This window comes from Plectropomus leopardus, chromosome 11 (genome assembly GCF_026936395.1).
Source record: "Plectropomus leopardus strain MGB_pleo_1.0 chromosome 11, ASM2693639v1, whole genome shotgun sequence".
Lineage (NCBI taxonomy): Eukaryota > Metazoa > Chordata > Actinopteri > Perciformes > Serranidae > Plectropomus > Plectropomus leopardus.
The window spans coordinates 14,886,723-14,903,411 of record NC_142186.1 but is presented as its reverse complement, the minus strand read 5'-3'; the positions used below and the strand labels follow the sequence as shown (position 1 = coordinate 14,903,411).

Below are 16,689 nucleotides of genomic sequence, written 5' to 3'. Positions count from 1 at the left end.
CAAAAATATGAAATCAATAGCAGCAGATGTTTTAGTCCTTGTGGGACACCAAAGATAAATGAATATGTTGTGAAAATTGAGAGACATGGAAAAGTTGATTCTTTTGTCACGCAACAGTATATACAAAAATTATGAGACGAGTAATTTAACTGCTTTAAGAATAATCGTCAATCAGGTCTTCTTACATTATGTCCGAGCTCACCTAGTCCTCTGATCTATATTGCTTTTGCGCCTGTATGAATGAAAACAAAAGCAAATAAGTACACATTACCCACAAATCATAGCAGGATGTTTTCAACTTTTTTTGAAAAAGTTTACAATAATCATTTGAGACATGTTTGCAGCTTACTGTAGAAATAAAAATGTTGTTGTGATACAAATGCCAGTTGTGACCCCCAGTTAAAGATCAGTGAGTATGAAAAATTCATTTCACTATTATAGTGACCAAAATTTTCACAGTTATCAGTTTTATCACACTATTGGCAAAATATGCTGAAAATGTATATTTCAGGTTTTCTATTGACAATTTGCAGCAGTTTTTGTTTGCATAAACATTCAAATAATAAAAACCAGTATCTGCTGATACTGGTTTTTAAAATGAAAATTCTGCTGATATCACAAACAAATAGGCTTTTTTTCCTTTTACTAACAAAGTAAACAACACTTGTACAGTGAAGGAATGTTACATACATTAAACAGCATTGCATTTTATGTCTCCATCTGCTGTTATGCGTAATATAGTGTTAGTTCCACTACAGATGAGACTTGATGATGACGAAAAGTAGGTGGGAAAAAATGGTTATATCAATATCGGTATCGGTTATCGGGCAAAATGAGTTGTTATATATCTGTATATCTGATATGGGCATAAATTCCATTATAATGCATCTCTTGCCAACACTTTATGAACACCATATCAAATGTGTATTAATATTGAAAATAGCTTGTTTTTGAAATACTTACACAGTGTCTGTGTCACTGTAGATGAGAACATGGACCACTAGCATTGCTGGGTTTGCCTGCTGCACGCCCACTCTGAAAACAAGAGAATAGCAAAACAAACCAAGGTTGCATACTGCACCTGTGTCTGGGAGACTGTTGCTCACTTTTGTTGAAGACAGACAGTATTTACTGAGTCTTTCAAAGCACAGTAATCAATCAAAGTTTTAATTACTATTACATTTTGAAACGGTAAAACTAACTGTAAGGAATTTTACTGTGGCTCATCATTAAACCAATATCTGTTTCATCCCAGCCCTAAGAAGTGATGTTAAATTTTAATGTTACCAAAACTTCTCATTGCTATTATGGATCGCCACAAAGATCAAATTACTTGTCTGTGATGCTGCTGCTGTTAGCATTAAATGGTCACTTCTGTTCTGAGTTTAAGATGGAGAGTAATTGTCAGTGTGAGAAAGCAGCAAGAAATTTAGTAGGATCACGTTATGTCCAAGCAAAGCTCACTTTCCTCAAAGGCTGTATGTATATGACTTGATTGTGATGCACAGCTCAGGGTCACTGCTCCACCCAGCCTCCCAGTCCACCTGTCCTCCAAGCCACACAGCCTGGCATCCAGCTGTCCAGTCAGCCAATTGGCCAGACATGCCAGACAGGCCTTGTTAGCTCAGTCAAGTGTGTCCATTCACCCCAAAGCCACCCCTTTGCCCCAGCATACATCCCCTATAAACCACCACTGCACTGTATCCCAAGGTCAGCATGTCCTGTGTGTTTTTTTGTGTGTGTGAGTAAGATGAGAGATGAGGGGGAGCAGTGGAGGAAGAGAGATGATGTGTTTGAGATGGAGGGTGGAATGGATGGAGGGTAGAAGACAGAAATAACAAGGGAGAGAAGTGTATGTGTGTGTGCATGCATGCATGCAACTGTGCACGTGGGAGTGTGTGGGGGTGTGTGTGGGATGGGATGGAAAGTGGGTCATGGTGTGGTCTGTGTGTGAAGCACCAGGAGCATCATATTGACCCCTAGGGCTTGCTGTCTGCCTCTACTCAGTCGCACTCAAACTGCACGCACACACAAATACATGTACACACACTCAGACGTCTCTGTCTTTGCCCTCATATATCACGTACCATGGCTGAAGACCAGAGGGAAATCAGACACAGCGTGGATCTGTTTCTCTGGTCTGAAGAATCTGCACTTCTCAATCATTATGATACTTTGTTTTATTCTGAGTAGTCTGGGGAAATGACGGAATGGACTCACAGAGAGTGGAGCTGATCAGTATCGGAAAATTTAATCCAAATTTGATTGAGAACTAGTGTACTGCAAAGACAGCAAGTACAAACAACCCTTTTCATTCAGTCCTGTCGCCTCGTTCCTCTGTACAGTTAAATATGCCTGCATAGCTTAACTTTACCTGCTAGTCTCCACAAGGGACAGATATAACTTACACACTGTGTGTATAGCTGGCGAGGGAGAAAGTTTGGCAACTTGTTAAGTAGGTCTGTCTGAAATGGAAAATATGATACTGTAGCCCCAGTGATAGCAGTGAAAGTGGGGTTATATATGATATATCTATCATCGAGAGAGAGAATTAAAGGAGCTTGTATGAAAGGTTTATGGTGCTTGGAAAGCTGAGAGTCTCCAGAGCTCTTTTTCCTACATAAATATACAAGATCTGACTACAGTGAACTTCCCTGAACTGCCTGAAATACCCAAGCAGGATGCTGGATCAGTGAGAACTAGAAATGCTAAGTACTCTCCTGGCAGGGCAAAAACAAATCTGTTTGCAGAGTAATCACCATGGGAGCTCCATAGTGCTAGAGAGCAAGATTGCTGTTTCATTTTAGATTGCAATCACATCAACACAAGTCTTTAATTATTTAGATCACAGTGCCAATTACTGAGAGGAATGTGTTGCTGTAAGCCTTTGTAAATTAACCCACTATTTATAGAACAGTTTTTTTGACATATAGCCTTGTTGCAGCACGAAAGTCAAAAGGGACGACATTCTGGAATTGTCCATATCATAGCTGTTATTTTATAGTAAGAATTATTGTGTATATGTTTGATAGTAAAATAGCCATCCATTATGGGGGATGATATTTAACTACCTAACTATAAGCTATTTAATTTTTTTGTAAATGAAACGATCAAGCAAGCTGTTGTCTGTCCTTCACTGCAGCTAAAATTGATGAATTATGGGATGTTTTGATTGACTTGACTTGATCACTTTCAACTTAAAATGTATGTCACATAAGGATGATTTTAAATTTATGAAAGTTTTTCTAGGTATGCACAATCTCCTTTTGCTCTTGTACTGCAGAATCCTGCAGAGAAAGTATTCAGCGTCATCTGTCTGTAAGATATTGATCAGCTGAGGACACTGTAATTTTGGCGAGGGAGTGGTGAAAATGAAAAGCAGAAAAGTCTGAGGTTAATATTGAGTTTGTGTGGTGCAGTAGAAATTGAAGAAGGCAAAAAGGAAGAAAAAAGAGAATAAGACCCTTTTGATATGTGGAGAAATGAGAAAGATGAGAAAGTGGTGACAACTCTGGGTTAGAAAATGACATGAGAATGCAGGAGGAAAAGTGAGTGGGTGTTATATATGGTGGTTAAATGAGATGGGAGAGGAGGGGAAATGTAGTGTTTGGGCAATATGTGGAAAATGGAAAGGAGAAGAGAGGCGATTAAAGAAAAAGTTACGCTTGGGGAAAAGAGGGTGTAAAAGAATGATGGTAGTTTCAGGATGTTGTGATAAAATAGCAGGTATGTGCATGCTGATAGGATCTTAACAACGCTATAAGAATTACACCCATCCCTTCTTACCTCCCACCGTGTCTGTGGCTCTCATTTTTACTCTGGTGTCTCCAGTAAAATACTGTTATTTGAGACAACTCTGAAAACCATCTTTACTCCCTTCAAGTTATATCTTTGGAAGCTTATTTCTTTCATTTTTAGTGAGAAATGCCATTCTGTCCCTGGTTGACTCTGTGAATCCCTTTGTGGAAATGCTGGGCCTTGCATTTAGATAGTTTAGGCTTCAGTATTACGTGTGCACAAAGACAGTTCCCCTAAACGTGGAGGCTGGCAGTTAGTTTAAGGAATACTTGATTTGACATGAAGTTTCAAGTTTTCTAAGAGTAGAGTACACATTTTTAACTGTTAATATTGCAGTCCAACGTGTTAATTGTGGGCAATCAAGATTAATATTCGATTAATTGTGCGGCCCTATGTTGTGTGCGTGTTTTTGTAAGGTATTGGAGGCGTTGCTTTAAGAAATCTTGCACATACTCACATTTACATCTACAAGTCTTCAACTCACACAACCTACATGCCTTTGCCTGGGGGAGGAAACTGTTGCAGCCCCGGGAGAACATGCAAATTTCACACAGAAAGGCCTCAGCTAGGTAGAGGGGTCTCACCTTTCCTGAGAGGTGACAGTGCTAACCACTGCATGCTGCTGATACTTATAGATTCTGTTGTTTTCTGTGTAAAAACACACACATACACATGGCAGTGGAAGCATAGAAGACAGAATATACCATTGCCCCATTTTCTATGGTCGATGTCCTTGAAAAACAGCTATTTTTCCACTCTCACTGGCTCGATACATGCAAGCCACCGCACCTCGACTCAGTCATAGCACTTATGGTCTTGTAGGTGTCATGGTGGACAAGGACAAACTCAATTGTTAAGTTACAAAGCACTCCCATGTATGCAACATATACCTAAGCCGTCTATACCTGATAAAAATTCTTGGTAAGTGTGGAGTCAAGATGTAGACCTTTTTGCATTATTGATATTTTTAGTCCCAGATTCCCTTGCCATTATGAAAAAATTTAAAAACATCTCAGGAGGATGTTACCTGGAGGATGGGCTTTTCAAGTGATGAATCATGTAAAATAACACAAAAACACTCCTGCATCCAGGGTTGTGCTCAAAATTAACTTTGTGTATTTACATTGTGCTTAGTATTATGTGGCATGCTATTGTTCTGCTGTCACAATAGCAGATATGCCTTTCTACATGCAACTGTGTTATATCTTATTTTTATGTTGTACAAAGGTAAAAGTGCAACTAATGGTTAAATGTAATAGCTTTAACCAGCTGCTTTAAAGAAAACAAAACATCACACCTTAACACTTAAGTGTGAACAGTTTTCTATTTACATTAAGCAACAGAGTTGAATTTGATTTTTTTTTTTTTATTTCTGAATTGACACATCTGCAAACAGGATACATGGGAGATCAGGGAGATTCCCTTATTCCCATTCTGTCTGTTATTGTTTATGTTTTTTGCTGCTTTCTGACCCTACAGCTGAGCCTCCTCTCAGTTTCTCTGTGGGGTGCTGGCTGCACACACCTGTGGGTACACTGACAGCGGCTATAATGTGCAAATACAGCAGAATACATCTTTTTTTTCTCTGTCTGAAACAAAATATTTATAGAAATTCAAACATGAACACACACAAATGTGACAAGTGTGCTAAAACATATCAGCCATAAAATGTATGTTTATTATGATGTTTATGAAACAGCTGTTTTGTGTGAGATCAGAGTGGGACACTCACTGATGACACTCTCCCACTTCTCTTTTCAGCTGCATTTCCCCCCTGTCCTGCCTCTTTATTCCCCTCCATTCACTCAGTGTTTTCTACTTTCATCTCCACCACTCTGTTCTCCTCCTTCTTCATTTCAAATCTCATTTTGTCTCTCTGTCTCTCCTTCATTTTTGTCCACATTGGTGGTCATCCCAAAACCCATTTGGGTATTGAGTATCACCTGCCTCCACTTCACATTCACTTTTCTCTTTTGAGTCCTCTCTCAGGATGACTCTCCTCAATGGCTGTTGGTCCTTCCCATTCCTTAAATCCTTTTTACTGTTTTTTCTTTTTATACACACAAGCAGCCATCTGATCCTAGCGCTCACTTGTTCTTTCTTTTGTCCATCTTTCCATCCATACTTATTCGATCTATGCACCTGCTCCTATAACACTTCCTCCTAATCTCCATAGGGAGTAGTGCTATTGAAATGTGTTATGTATGACCTTGTGTATATGGTTACACGCACGCACGCGCACACACACACACACACACACACACACACACACACACACACACACACACACACACACACACACACACACACACACACACACACACACACACACACACTGACCCCAGGTGTTACCTTTCCAATATCCTGGTCTCTCTTGTATGATTTGGTTGCGGGGTGAATTAAGGGTGAATATCACACACACACACACACCACACACACACACACACACACACACACACACACACACACACACACACACACACACACAGAAGCACACACCAAAGTGAACCTCATGGATTAGATTCTGTCATTTGGATCAGTTGGTGGTAATGTTCTAAAAGAATTCACTACATCTCACACACACACACACACACACACACACACACACACACACACACACACACACATCCACGGGTCATTTTCCTTTTGTGTATAGTGGGATAGTGGGGTCGACTGTTTGACAGGGGTGGAATTCCTTATATGCCTTATTGGAGAAACTCTCAAACACACACACACACACCAAGAAAAAAAAACAATTTATTTGGGGGTCAGCTGTTGTGGTCAAATGGGATATATATCTTACATTGGATAAAATATAAAATAGGCTTTTCATCTGTGGGGTGCAGACTGAGTGAAATAGTGTCATTATTCCACTTGTGTGTGTGTGTGTGTGTGTTTATAGGAGACAGAGATATTTGTATGTAAGGTACACCCAAAGCTCACCTTCTACTACTACAGCTTTGTGCAAAACTAAAGATAAAAAACATTCCATGAACTAATCAATTAAAAATGTGCCTTATTAAATTGTTTCTATGTGTGAACTCCTACAATAGTTCTAAGGCAGCAATTGCATTATTAACAGTTACACATCACACATTAGTCACACATTAGAGGAAAAGGTATAATCGTTTTCTGATTGTAAGTGAATTGATCCCAGGTAATTACGGAAGTAGTATTTCACTGCTGGAAAGATGGATTTTTAAAGAACCCCCCCCGCAAACTGGGCTGTCTTTGCAGTAGATGTGCACGTATGGAAAATTGGAGCTGTATGACCAGAGAAAACGGAGAAAAAAAAGGACTGTGGTAGGTAGAAAACCTACAGAACTACCAGATATGATACTACCAGAATGCACTGTACCGCACCGGGACAATAAAGGCTCCTTTTAAAGCTATGACTTCCTCTCAGTTTGCAGGTTTAATGCTGGGCTAACATAGACTAATTTTGCAACATGTACACACACACACCCTCTCTTACACACACACACACACACACACACACACACACACACACACACACACACACACACACACACGCACACACAGATACTCACACCCACTCTCAAACACATAACAGGATGCTTGTCTTACCCTCTGGGCCTGTTCTTTATCAGATAAAAGATTAGTCAACAGTTTTTGTGCACATTCTGTTTTAACAACTTCTCAGATAATTGCCTGATGGCCGCGATCTGCAAAAATAATGAAATCCCTCCTCCGTCATTGGCTGTATCTCCATACCTATGCAAATCTTATGCAAATTTCCCTTTCCAGAGATTTCCCAATAGCATTTCTTAGAGTGGTAGGAATTTATGTACACTTAAATGCTGAGTCATTGAAGGTTACCCTGGGGTACTTTCCCACACTGATGGAGAGATGAACAGAAAAACCGACATTTAGGCCTATGAATTAATAACATGACATGTTCCCTAAAAGTAAAGCTATTCTAGACTGACAGCACTTTGTGCGGCTTGATGCTTTCCTTTTAAGTGTTGCTCTGTCCGCTGCCCTATACAATGGATATTTGTCTTTTAGTAAAGCATAATTTTTGTATCTTTTAAGTTTAGTCATCATTAAGATCATTATTGTCGCAGCTGCGCCAAGTCTGAGTTACTACTAATGACAGCCAGTACACTGCATTTTTGTGACATGGATGATGATGGCAGTTATGGCTTGATAAGTTTCAAATGAGATAAAGTTCTCTCAGCAGAAGCAGCTGTCACTGAGAGCGTGACAGCCACTGTCAGTGCTGTCCATAGACTCTGGTGTTATTCCTCTGACTGAATTTCATGGAGGAGTAAGGGTGTCTCCAGGCAGTAATTTGCAGTGGCAGCTGTGGAGATGTATGATTTCTTGTGTCATTTCGGACCCATCAGTGTCGGTCTTTACTTTCCAGCTCTGCTTCTAATTCACCTCTGCGTGACGTTCCTATTATGCGTTATTAGACATTGCTTGCACTGTCTGAAAAATAGGTAGCTCAGCAAAAGTTATTTGACCTGACTGAATAGCTCATATATCCAGTGATCTGCATCTCATTCAAATTGGGTTCACTTTGAGCTGCAAGGTTCTATGATCAGGCCCATCTTGCAATATTCTTTTTGTTCAACAAAACCCACAGATTTACAGTCTTCACAATTAAGTTTTGTTTTTTTTGCATTTTCTGCATTTGCAGCAACATCTACATTCATGGAAGTAAAATGAAGCAGCTTGTTAACTTTTTTGCACAATGATTCATCTTTAAGAATTATTTAAATTTCTGCCCCTTTTAAGTTTAGATCTCTAATATTTTAACCAGATCCTGTGTACTTAAGTGCTCAACATGGTCTTTATCTCTCCATTCAATCAAATTTGCTCATCTCTTAAGCTCCATTTGGTGTCCCTGCAACAATAAACATGGGAAAGTTTCACCAGCTGCCCCAACAATTGTCGTGATTTCAAAGAAACAGAAAGCCACCTACCATAGCTTTCTTAATTGTAACACTGCAGTACACGTGATCCTGAACTAAAAAAACACCATCACTTAGTCGGGGCATCAAAAATATTCCTGTCTTGTCGTGCAAAAATGGCAAGAGTTGAATGAAGATGTATTCCCATAGCTATAACAAGGTGAAAAATTTGAGTTTTGAAATTAGCTTCAGGCATCTGTATATTGCTCTGGTTGTTGCCATGAGATTAAACCTCTAAAGCCCTTTCTGACTGAGAGGCAGCTACTGCCTTGATTAATTTCAGTGCCTTGTGGTTGGTTTGACCCTCAGTTCACTGGCAGCAGTATTAGCAACAGTGGAGGATGTGTAGTTGCCACCAATACATGTACTACTACAGGTCTTCACATGTTTTGCTGCTGGAGTCTGATTTTGTCAACCTTTTGCCACTGGATGTGGATGGACTGTTGTACTTGTGTATCCCCTATTCTGATCCTGTGCTGGATCAAGGACATCTGTTACTGTTGCCACTTTGACTGAAAGGGCCATAGAGGTCTGAGGCCATAAATACAAGAGAAGTAGTCCTTAGTTTGGGTATTTGGACAGGGTTCCTTGCCTCAGGGATGGAAAATAAGGTGAACAGAAGCCAGTTGTATAACACATGTCATGGGCAAGCACAGCAATGAGGGAGCAATATTTAATATAGTACTGAAATTATTGATCAGTTATCATCAAATCATTATCAATTGTAATTTTAGCATCAAATATACCTCTTTAGGTAAACTTTAGGTAAATTTACCACTTTAGGTAATAAAAACTAAAAACACCAAACATTTGCACCTTTGAAAAGAAATGCAAAGATTATCTTTTTTTTGATAGGACTATGAAATTCAACATACATTTTACAGGCTATGTCAATGATCAGTTGATTAAAAAAGAATCAGTGGATTGATATATAACCCACAAGCAAAAGCTTCTAAGTTACGGCATAATTTTACTTTTCACGGTATAGTTTGTCTCTGTGTACTGGTAAGTTGTGCAGACTCTGTAGATAGGAGTGTTTTGCAGATGTTCATATCTGTTTTGAGTGTGTGTGTGTATGTGTGTGTGTGTGTGTGTGTGTGTGTGTGTGTGTGTGTGTGTGTGTGTGTGTGTGTGTGTGTAATTGATGGAGAGCTTGTTATTGTTGGTCTGGAAAGCCTCCCTCAGGACACAGAGGAGACAGCAGCCACACAGCTGAGACCACTCCCATTAGTCCTGCTTATGAGTGTGTGTGTGTGTGTGTGTGTGTGTGTGTGTGTGTGTGTGTGTGTGTGTGTGCATGTGTGTGTGTTGGTTGCCTAGACAAATAAAGGTAGTAATAATGGGCATCCTTTGCCAGCTGAACATATTCTCTCTAACCCACACACACATTTTATAGTTTTGCATTTCAGCTTACGGATGACTCAGCACTTTTTGTTCTTTCTAATTATTGTCCCAATGCCATTAAAAGAAAAAGATGATACCTTGCAACACAAAAAGGCCCAAACAAACAAACTCAGCACATGATTCATGTCCTACCAGTGTGACTCACATTTGTTTGGTGCATTTACAAGACATGCAGCTGTGCTACTGTTTTTATGAGACTTCATTAAGCCTTGCCTACTGTCTGATATAATCAGCAAACACACCTCAAGGCAATGCTGTGTTTTCACATTTTAATAGATTAAGTGGTTTCTATATCCACTCCTTCTACAGCTGGTTAAAAGTCCTGAAATATTAAATCATGCAGTATAACCTCAATGCCTGAAAAGTTTGAGTTAAAAGTTTTGAAAGGATTTTTTTCTGTGACATTTGTTGTCTTATTAGTCTTTTCTAAACTCTGGCAAACCAGCATTTTAAAGGGTTTTAATTTAACTTTTTGAAATTTAAAAGGCCCAGACACATCAATTAGACTTTACAGAACTGTTTTGTGGCCAAAATAGATGCATATGAATACATCACAGAGACTATAGCCAACAGCCAACTCGCAGGTATGTTTATGCATGAGTGAGAGAAAATAACTCTCCATACTAGCAGGGGACGGTATTCTGTGTCTGTCTTTCAAAAAGGGAAGACGAACAGGACAGATTCAAGATGCTGTCAGCAAGTTAGCACATTAATAACACAAGCCAATTTTATAAAAACAAAGGTGAAACTTCATTGTTCATTCTACGGGGTCTAAAACTGTACTTCAGCTGAGAAAACAGCTGCTCCTCTTACTCATCGAAGTGATCTAATCATTGGTGAATGGACAGCCAAAAACAGGCAACAGGGACTGACTGTTACCGATGCTGTGGGACACACACACGCTCACCGACAGCCCGACATTGAACAACAACCCACTGTTACCGTGTTGTGTCAGAACCTTAGACAGTCTGACAGGACAGGATTATTTCACAAGTGCTGAGATTGGCACTCAATGTCTCATCTTTATTTGACGAACTCATGAAGAATAATAGTGAATAGATGTCTAGCTTTATTTGTGTCTTACTGTGAATAATTTGATGATTGCTGTTGTCCTTGGTTGGGAAACTGTGTGTGTGTGTGTGTGTGTGTGTGTGTGTGTGTGTGTGTGTGTGTGTGTGTGTGTGTGTGTGTGTGTGTTATTTGAAGTGAGGGATTGAGTAGGAGAGTTTACCGAAGGTAAGGTGTGATGTGGTGGATAATCTCCCTTTTCTTCCTGGGACCTGTTTGTGTGTTACAGGTTTGAGGGTGTGTATCAAGTTAACTAATGCAGGAGATACACTGTGAGTGGGGTGTGTGTATGCTTGACTGCAGCAGGGAAGTGGATTCCAAGTGAAATATCTGGTTCAATGTGGTGTGAAGGAGCAGGCTTCTAGCTCCCCACCACCACAGTGCACCCCCGATTATGTGTGTCTGTGTGTGACAGCTCTCCTGGCAGTGCCATGCAAAGCCTGCCACCATCGTCTTGAGCAGCAGCCGAGCTTAACTTCACAAGTAGCAATACACTGCTGTGTTTGTGTGTGTCTACATCAAGTCAGCATATGTTTAAAGGACCCTCTTAGTTTAAGTAACAATATAGGTAATGGAGTTCATGTATTTTTGTGAGATGCATTTGAAAGCCCAGGAAATCCTAGTAAGTAAGTAAGTCGATACTACAGATACTGCCCCAAGGTCCAGAACGAACCTTCTTGCTCATTAGTGTAACTGTTTGACAACATCACTGATACTAACAAGGGATGCATGATAGAAACGGCACGTTATCGGTGTCTGCATGTATTGGCTTTAAAAAGAAATATTGGAATTGGCCAACACGCTGATTTCTGACGATATCACATGTGCAAAACATCAACCCTAAGTTGAAGTATTTTTCCTATTTTACAAAATGAATGAGTATTACATACATTAAAAAAGCGTTGTATTTTATGTCTTCATTTGCTGGTGTGCCAGATAAGAGTATGCAAAAAATGATGTTAATTCCATTCAGAGAAGACTTGATAGCACTAAAATTGGGTAGGAAAAGCATGAATATATTGGTCTATATATAGAGAGAGAGATATAGATCAATAGATATATAGATATATATATATAATATATATCGGATATTGATATCGGTTATCGGCCAAATAAGTTGTTATATATTGGCATACTGGATATTGGTAAGAAATCCAACATTGTGTATCTATAATGCTAACAGCAAAATGAATAAGGATCTGTGGGTTGAAGAGGTAGATGCATTTCTTATTTGTCATTTAAGCTGCAACCAACTGCCAGTATAAATCTCCATGTCTGAGGATCCCATGCAAGGAGAACAAGGTCACAGCCAATAAACAGAAGTTTTATAATCCAGCATATAGACCCCAGCTGATACCACACCAAGCAATGGCAGAGAAAGGGTTGCTGAGGTAATTAGATTTTTCTGTGGCAGGGATGCATGTTTGAGTGTTCCAGGCGGAAAGATATTCTTTCTGACATAGGTTGACATGTTTCAGGACTCACAAGACTTTACTGAATAGCTTTGGATATTCTATGCCCACGACTTTGCCGCAGAAACAAAACAGCTGCAGCTCCGAGCAGCAGCCCAACTTTCTTAAGGCATTGCATGGCAGCTCGCAGCAGGCTGAACTTCTTAGCTGTTTTGAGTGTTTCCAGCCTTTTAGTGTCAAAGATAATCCAGGAGCTGGATGGGATTCTTTCTTTAAGGTCTCAATACCAAAAATGACTATAATTTGCAAGCATATTGGAAAAAACAGCTGGTATTGCTGTTGTTTTGTACATATTTAAGTTATGAAAGCATTTTTGTCAAAAACTATATTAACATTTAGTTTATTTGAGTCAAGACAGAGGAAATCTGAACCGTAATAAGTACCATCAAAGCTCTGTGACCAAACAAACAGTAAAGCCTTAAAACCAACTCTGGTTAATGTTGCCTGCTGAAGGGAGGCCAGCACAGATGGAATCTGGTCCCCCATTCATGTGGCTCTCAGAAATCTATCTGGATTAGCTGCTGGCAAGCCGGGGATGAGCAACACAACAAGCACATACGTATCGAATTAATGAGAAGAGAGCATGCAGAACTCTTTTCAAATCTGTGAATGATATACCTGTATACTTAAAATGCTTTAAACTCATTACACTGTGCTATACTATACTATATAGTATTCTTAATTATAGTTGTTTGTTATGTGATTATGTTTCAATTTGTTGGATCTAGGTTTTCTTGATAGTCAAGCTTGTTATGTTCCATAAAAACATTTACTAAAAATCAGCTTTCTCTCTTTCTATAGATGACCCAACAGATGCAGACCTTTGGGTGCTCAACAGCTGCACTGTGAAAAACCCTGCAGAGGACCACTTCAGAAACTCAATCAAGTAACGAAAAACACACAAAGTCCACACAAACACCTTTTTTTCTATTAATGTTGCTAGTTGAAAAGAGTTAAGTTTTTGAAAACCAAAATGAAAAACAGCTGATTTAAAACATTTTTAGGATATATCAGTGTATAATAAATCTACCTTGACTAGTTTAATTGGCTGCTGCTTTTACAACTGAGGTATTTAAAAAAAAAAAATCATAATAAACATGAAGTATATTTTTTATTTCTAGACCAGTTAAGTTTATGACATACTCATTTGTATGACATAAAAAAGACTCATTCATTAGAATTTTAAAATCTTTTCTTGAGACAGCAAACAGCCTGCCAAAATAATCATTTGACATTTTTCTATACAGTACACACTTTTCTCATGCACAAGTGCGTTTGTGTGTTGCATGCTTTTATCTTGTTGCCCGTCATTTTCCGCCTACTCACTGTTCCACTGGTCTCACACTGCACTGTTGAAACAAACAAACACACACACACACACACACACACACACACACACACACACACACACACACACACACACACACACACACACACACACACACACACACACACAGGAGGAAGGAGAGTGAGGAAGATATTTGCATAAACACAGAGAAATAAAGCTACAAACTGTTTTGCATTTTGATTAATTTCCATTCATTTGGGGCACGCACACACACACCTGGCAGGTGTGTGCTTTTGTGGTAGTAAGTGAGACACTGGGTGACTGTATGAAAAAATCTGGATTTTGCTTTTGGAAACAGTTTTAAGACTTCAGCTGAGAACGCTTGACTTTATGGACTGAAGAGATAAATAAGATGCCATCACATAAGAGTGATATTTTAAGTGATCGTGGTGACTGTTAATGTATGCATTATTGTCATACATTTTAAATACTCCACCACTGAATGAGGTGGAAAAGCAGACTTTCATTTTGCTGTAAAATTTTAATTGATACCGGTTAAAGTCTGGTCAGACCCAGATAATCCACTTGAGCCTGTGTCTAGGGGCCATTAGTGGAACTGCATGTTAACACACATCTGCACTGGCTGCTGTGGGGTCGGCGGTGTGTGTGCCAGGATCCAAAATTTACCTGCAGAACAATGACTTGTCGCAAGATGATCTATGTTTTTCACTTCATCAACCAGTGGTTTTAATGTTTTGGTTGATAGGTGTATATCATATTACGTAAAGTTATTAAAAGCAAATGAAATGTAGATCAAGATAATAGACTTTGAATTTCCTGACTTCTCTGCTTCTTTAACAATTTTAGAAGCTTTGTATTATAAATTCCAAAATGACTCCACGCACCACAGATATTTTACGTGGTCCTCTTCTTTAACCCTTATTTGATCTTTGTTTCCATCAGTTCACTATTTCAGAGCTGAAACAATTTGTTGATTAATTGATTAGCCAATCACTAGATCCACAGAAAATGAATTTACAACTGTGGGCGTATTTCTGTTAACCCTCAATTTGCGCAAATTGAAATTGAGAATCCAAAATATGCCGTATGGAAATGCGTCAATTTTGAATTAACTCCCATTTATCGCAAATAAAAGTTTTTATGCTCACAAGGTGGTATTTCAGGCAATTTAAAAATAGGCATATTTTGCAAAACTACAATGGAAAGACCTTTTTTGCTTTTATAGCTCATATGATGTGTAACACCGGGCGACGGTGATTCGACTTTATGGATGCCAACCGCCATTAAACCCAAAGAAGAAGAAAAAGTACAACAAAGTCACATGACATTCTGCAAAACATGACTCGGTATGTGTGGACGGAGGAGGAGACCGAGAACTACTTAACTCTGATAAGAGATGTAGAAATTACGGCGACATTAGATTGGTTTAATTGAGTGGCCGCAATAGAAATAAATCTACCAGCAGCAATTTATCATCTGCCACATTTTACATTTTGGATGCCTGAATCATCAGAACAGAGTAACAGAAGTAACAGAAATATTACAGTTTTCAAGGGTGAACAGTTAATTTGGCCAACTTCATCAATGCAATCTTCCTGTCTTTCTGCTCGGGCCATCTCTTTATGCTCACTTTCTCTTTCACTCTTTGGCACTTCTATCATGCCAGTTTCTACACAAAGAATTTTTTAATTGAAATGCACAAAATAATAACATACTTCAGACTTTGAAAATGTCTTCTTAGTTGATTCCAGAGTTGTTCTATGAGTGGAAATCACCCAGCTGTAATGCTAATGCAATTAATGCTCTATTCACTGGGAGGGACACACACACAAACACACACACAGGAGGAATGTAAGAAAAGCTGTTTTTTTTTTCTCCGTTCTTTTTTGCCTTTTATCATTTGCTGCTTGCATGATGGAGACAGAAAATGAGGGGTACGGGATCAAAGCAAATCCAAATGCCCACTTCAGTTTAAAAAAAAAAATTCCCTCATTTTTCCTTGGCTTCTCTTCATATGATTTAGAGAAGGAGGCAGGCACACGGGCTGCCTCGCGCTCAGTCACACGCTGGCCGTTATGCCTGCACCTCCTGGTACCACAAACACACACACACACACACACAAACACACACACTTAAAATTCACACACACATTTGCAGATGCCTGGGCCACATATGTAGTGATTCTAACAATGTCTTCAAATAAAAAAATAATTAACTAAATAAATGTTTAAAATCTTAAATCTATATCTCATCTTTAGATAAGTCTTAGGCCCTTGTTTGAGAAGTGTGAAAGTTGATGTTTACCAGCAGTAGGTTGATCAGCAAGTTGAGGTGCGATTCCAGATGTAGTATAGCTGCTTACAGACGAGCAAAGGTCCAACTGAGAACATAAACAAATGCAGTAGATTCTCTCTGTACTTGTTATAAGCCTGCTGATACTACCAACTTTTCACAGGGAAATTGGTATATTTTATATCAATACAATTCTCAGTTGTAGCCTTGTTGAGTTCTGCAGCCTCTAACAAAAGCAGGATTATCTGAGCATGCTGCTTTTGTACAATAAAAACTGACAGCATAGTTAGCTGACATCATGTGAAAAACAAGGATATCTCCAACACATTCTCACTCCCAACTTGTTAAATACTGACTCTTAGTCAGCGGCACTACATGTAAAACTGTGACACTGTAGGTGTCCCTT

At 39.1% G+C, this 16,689-nt stretch overlaps 1 protein-coding gene across 4 annotated transcripts in view; it reads left to right on the top strand.

Annotated features, from left to right (window-relative positions):
* cdkal1 (CDK5 regulatory subunit associated protein 1-like 1) overlaps positions 1–16,689 on the top strand; it is a 306,706-nt gene that overhangs the window by 34,319 nt on the left and 255,698 nt on the right. For all 4 annotated transcript variants that reach the window (XM_088084047.1, XM_088084048.1, XM_042489706.2 and 1 more), the window contains exon 4: positions 13,484–13,568. In XM_088084047.1, the coding sequence (XP_087940173.1) occupies positions 13,484–13,568 (85 nt within the window). The remainder of the gene's footprint in view (positions 1–13,483; positions 13,569–16,689) is intronic.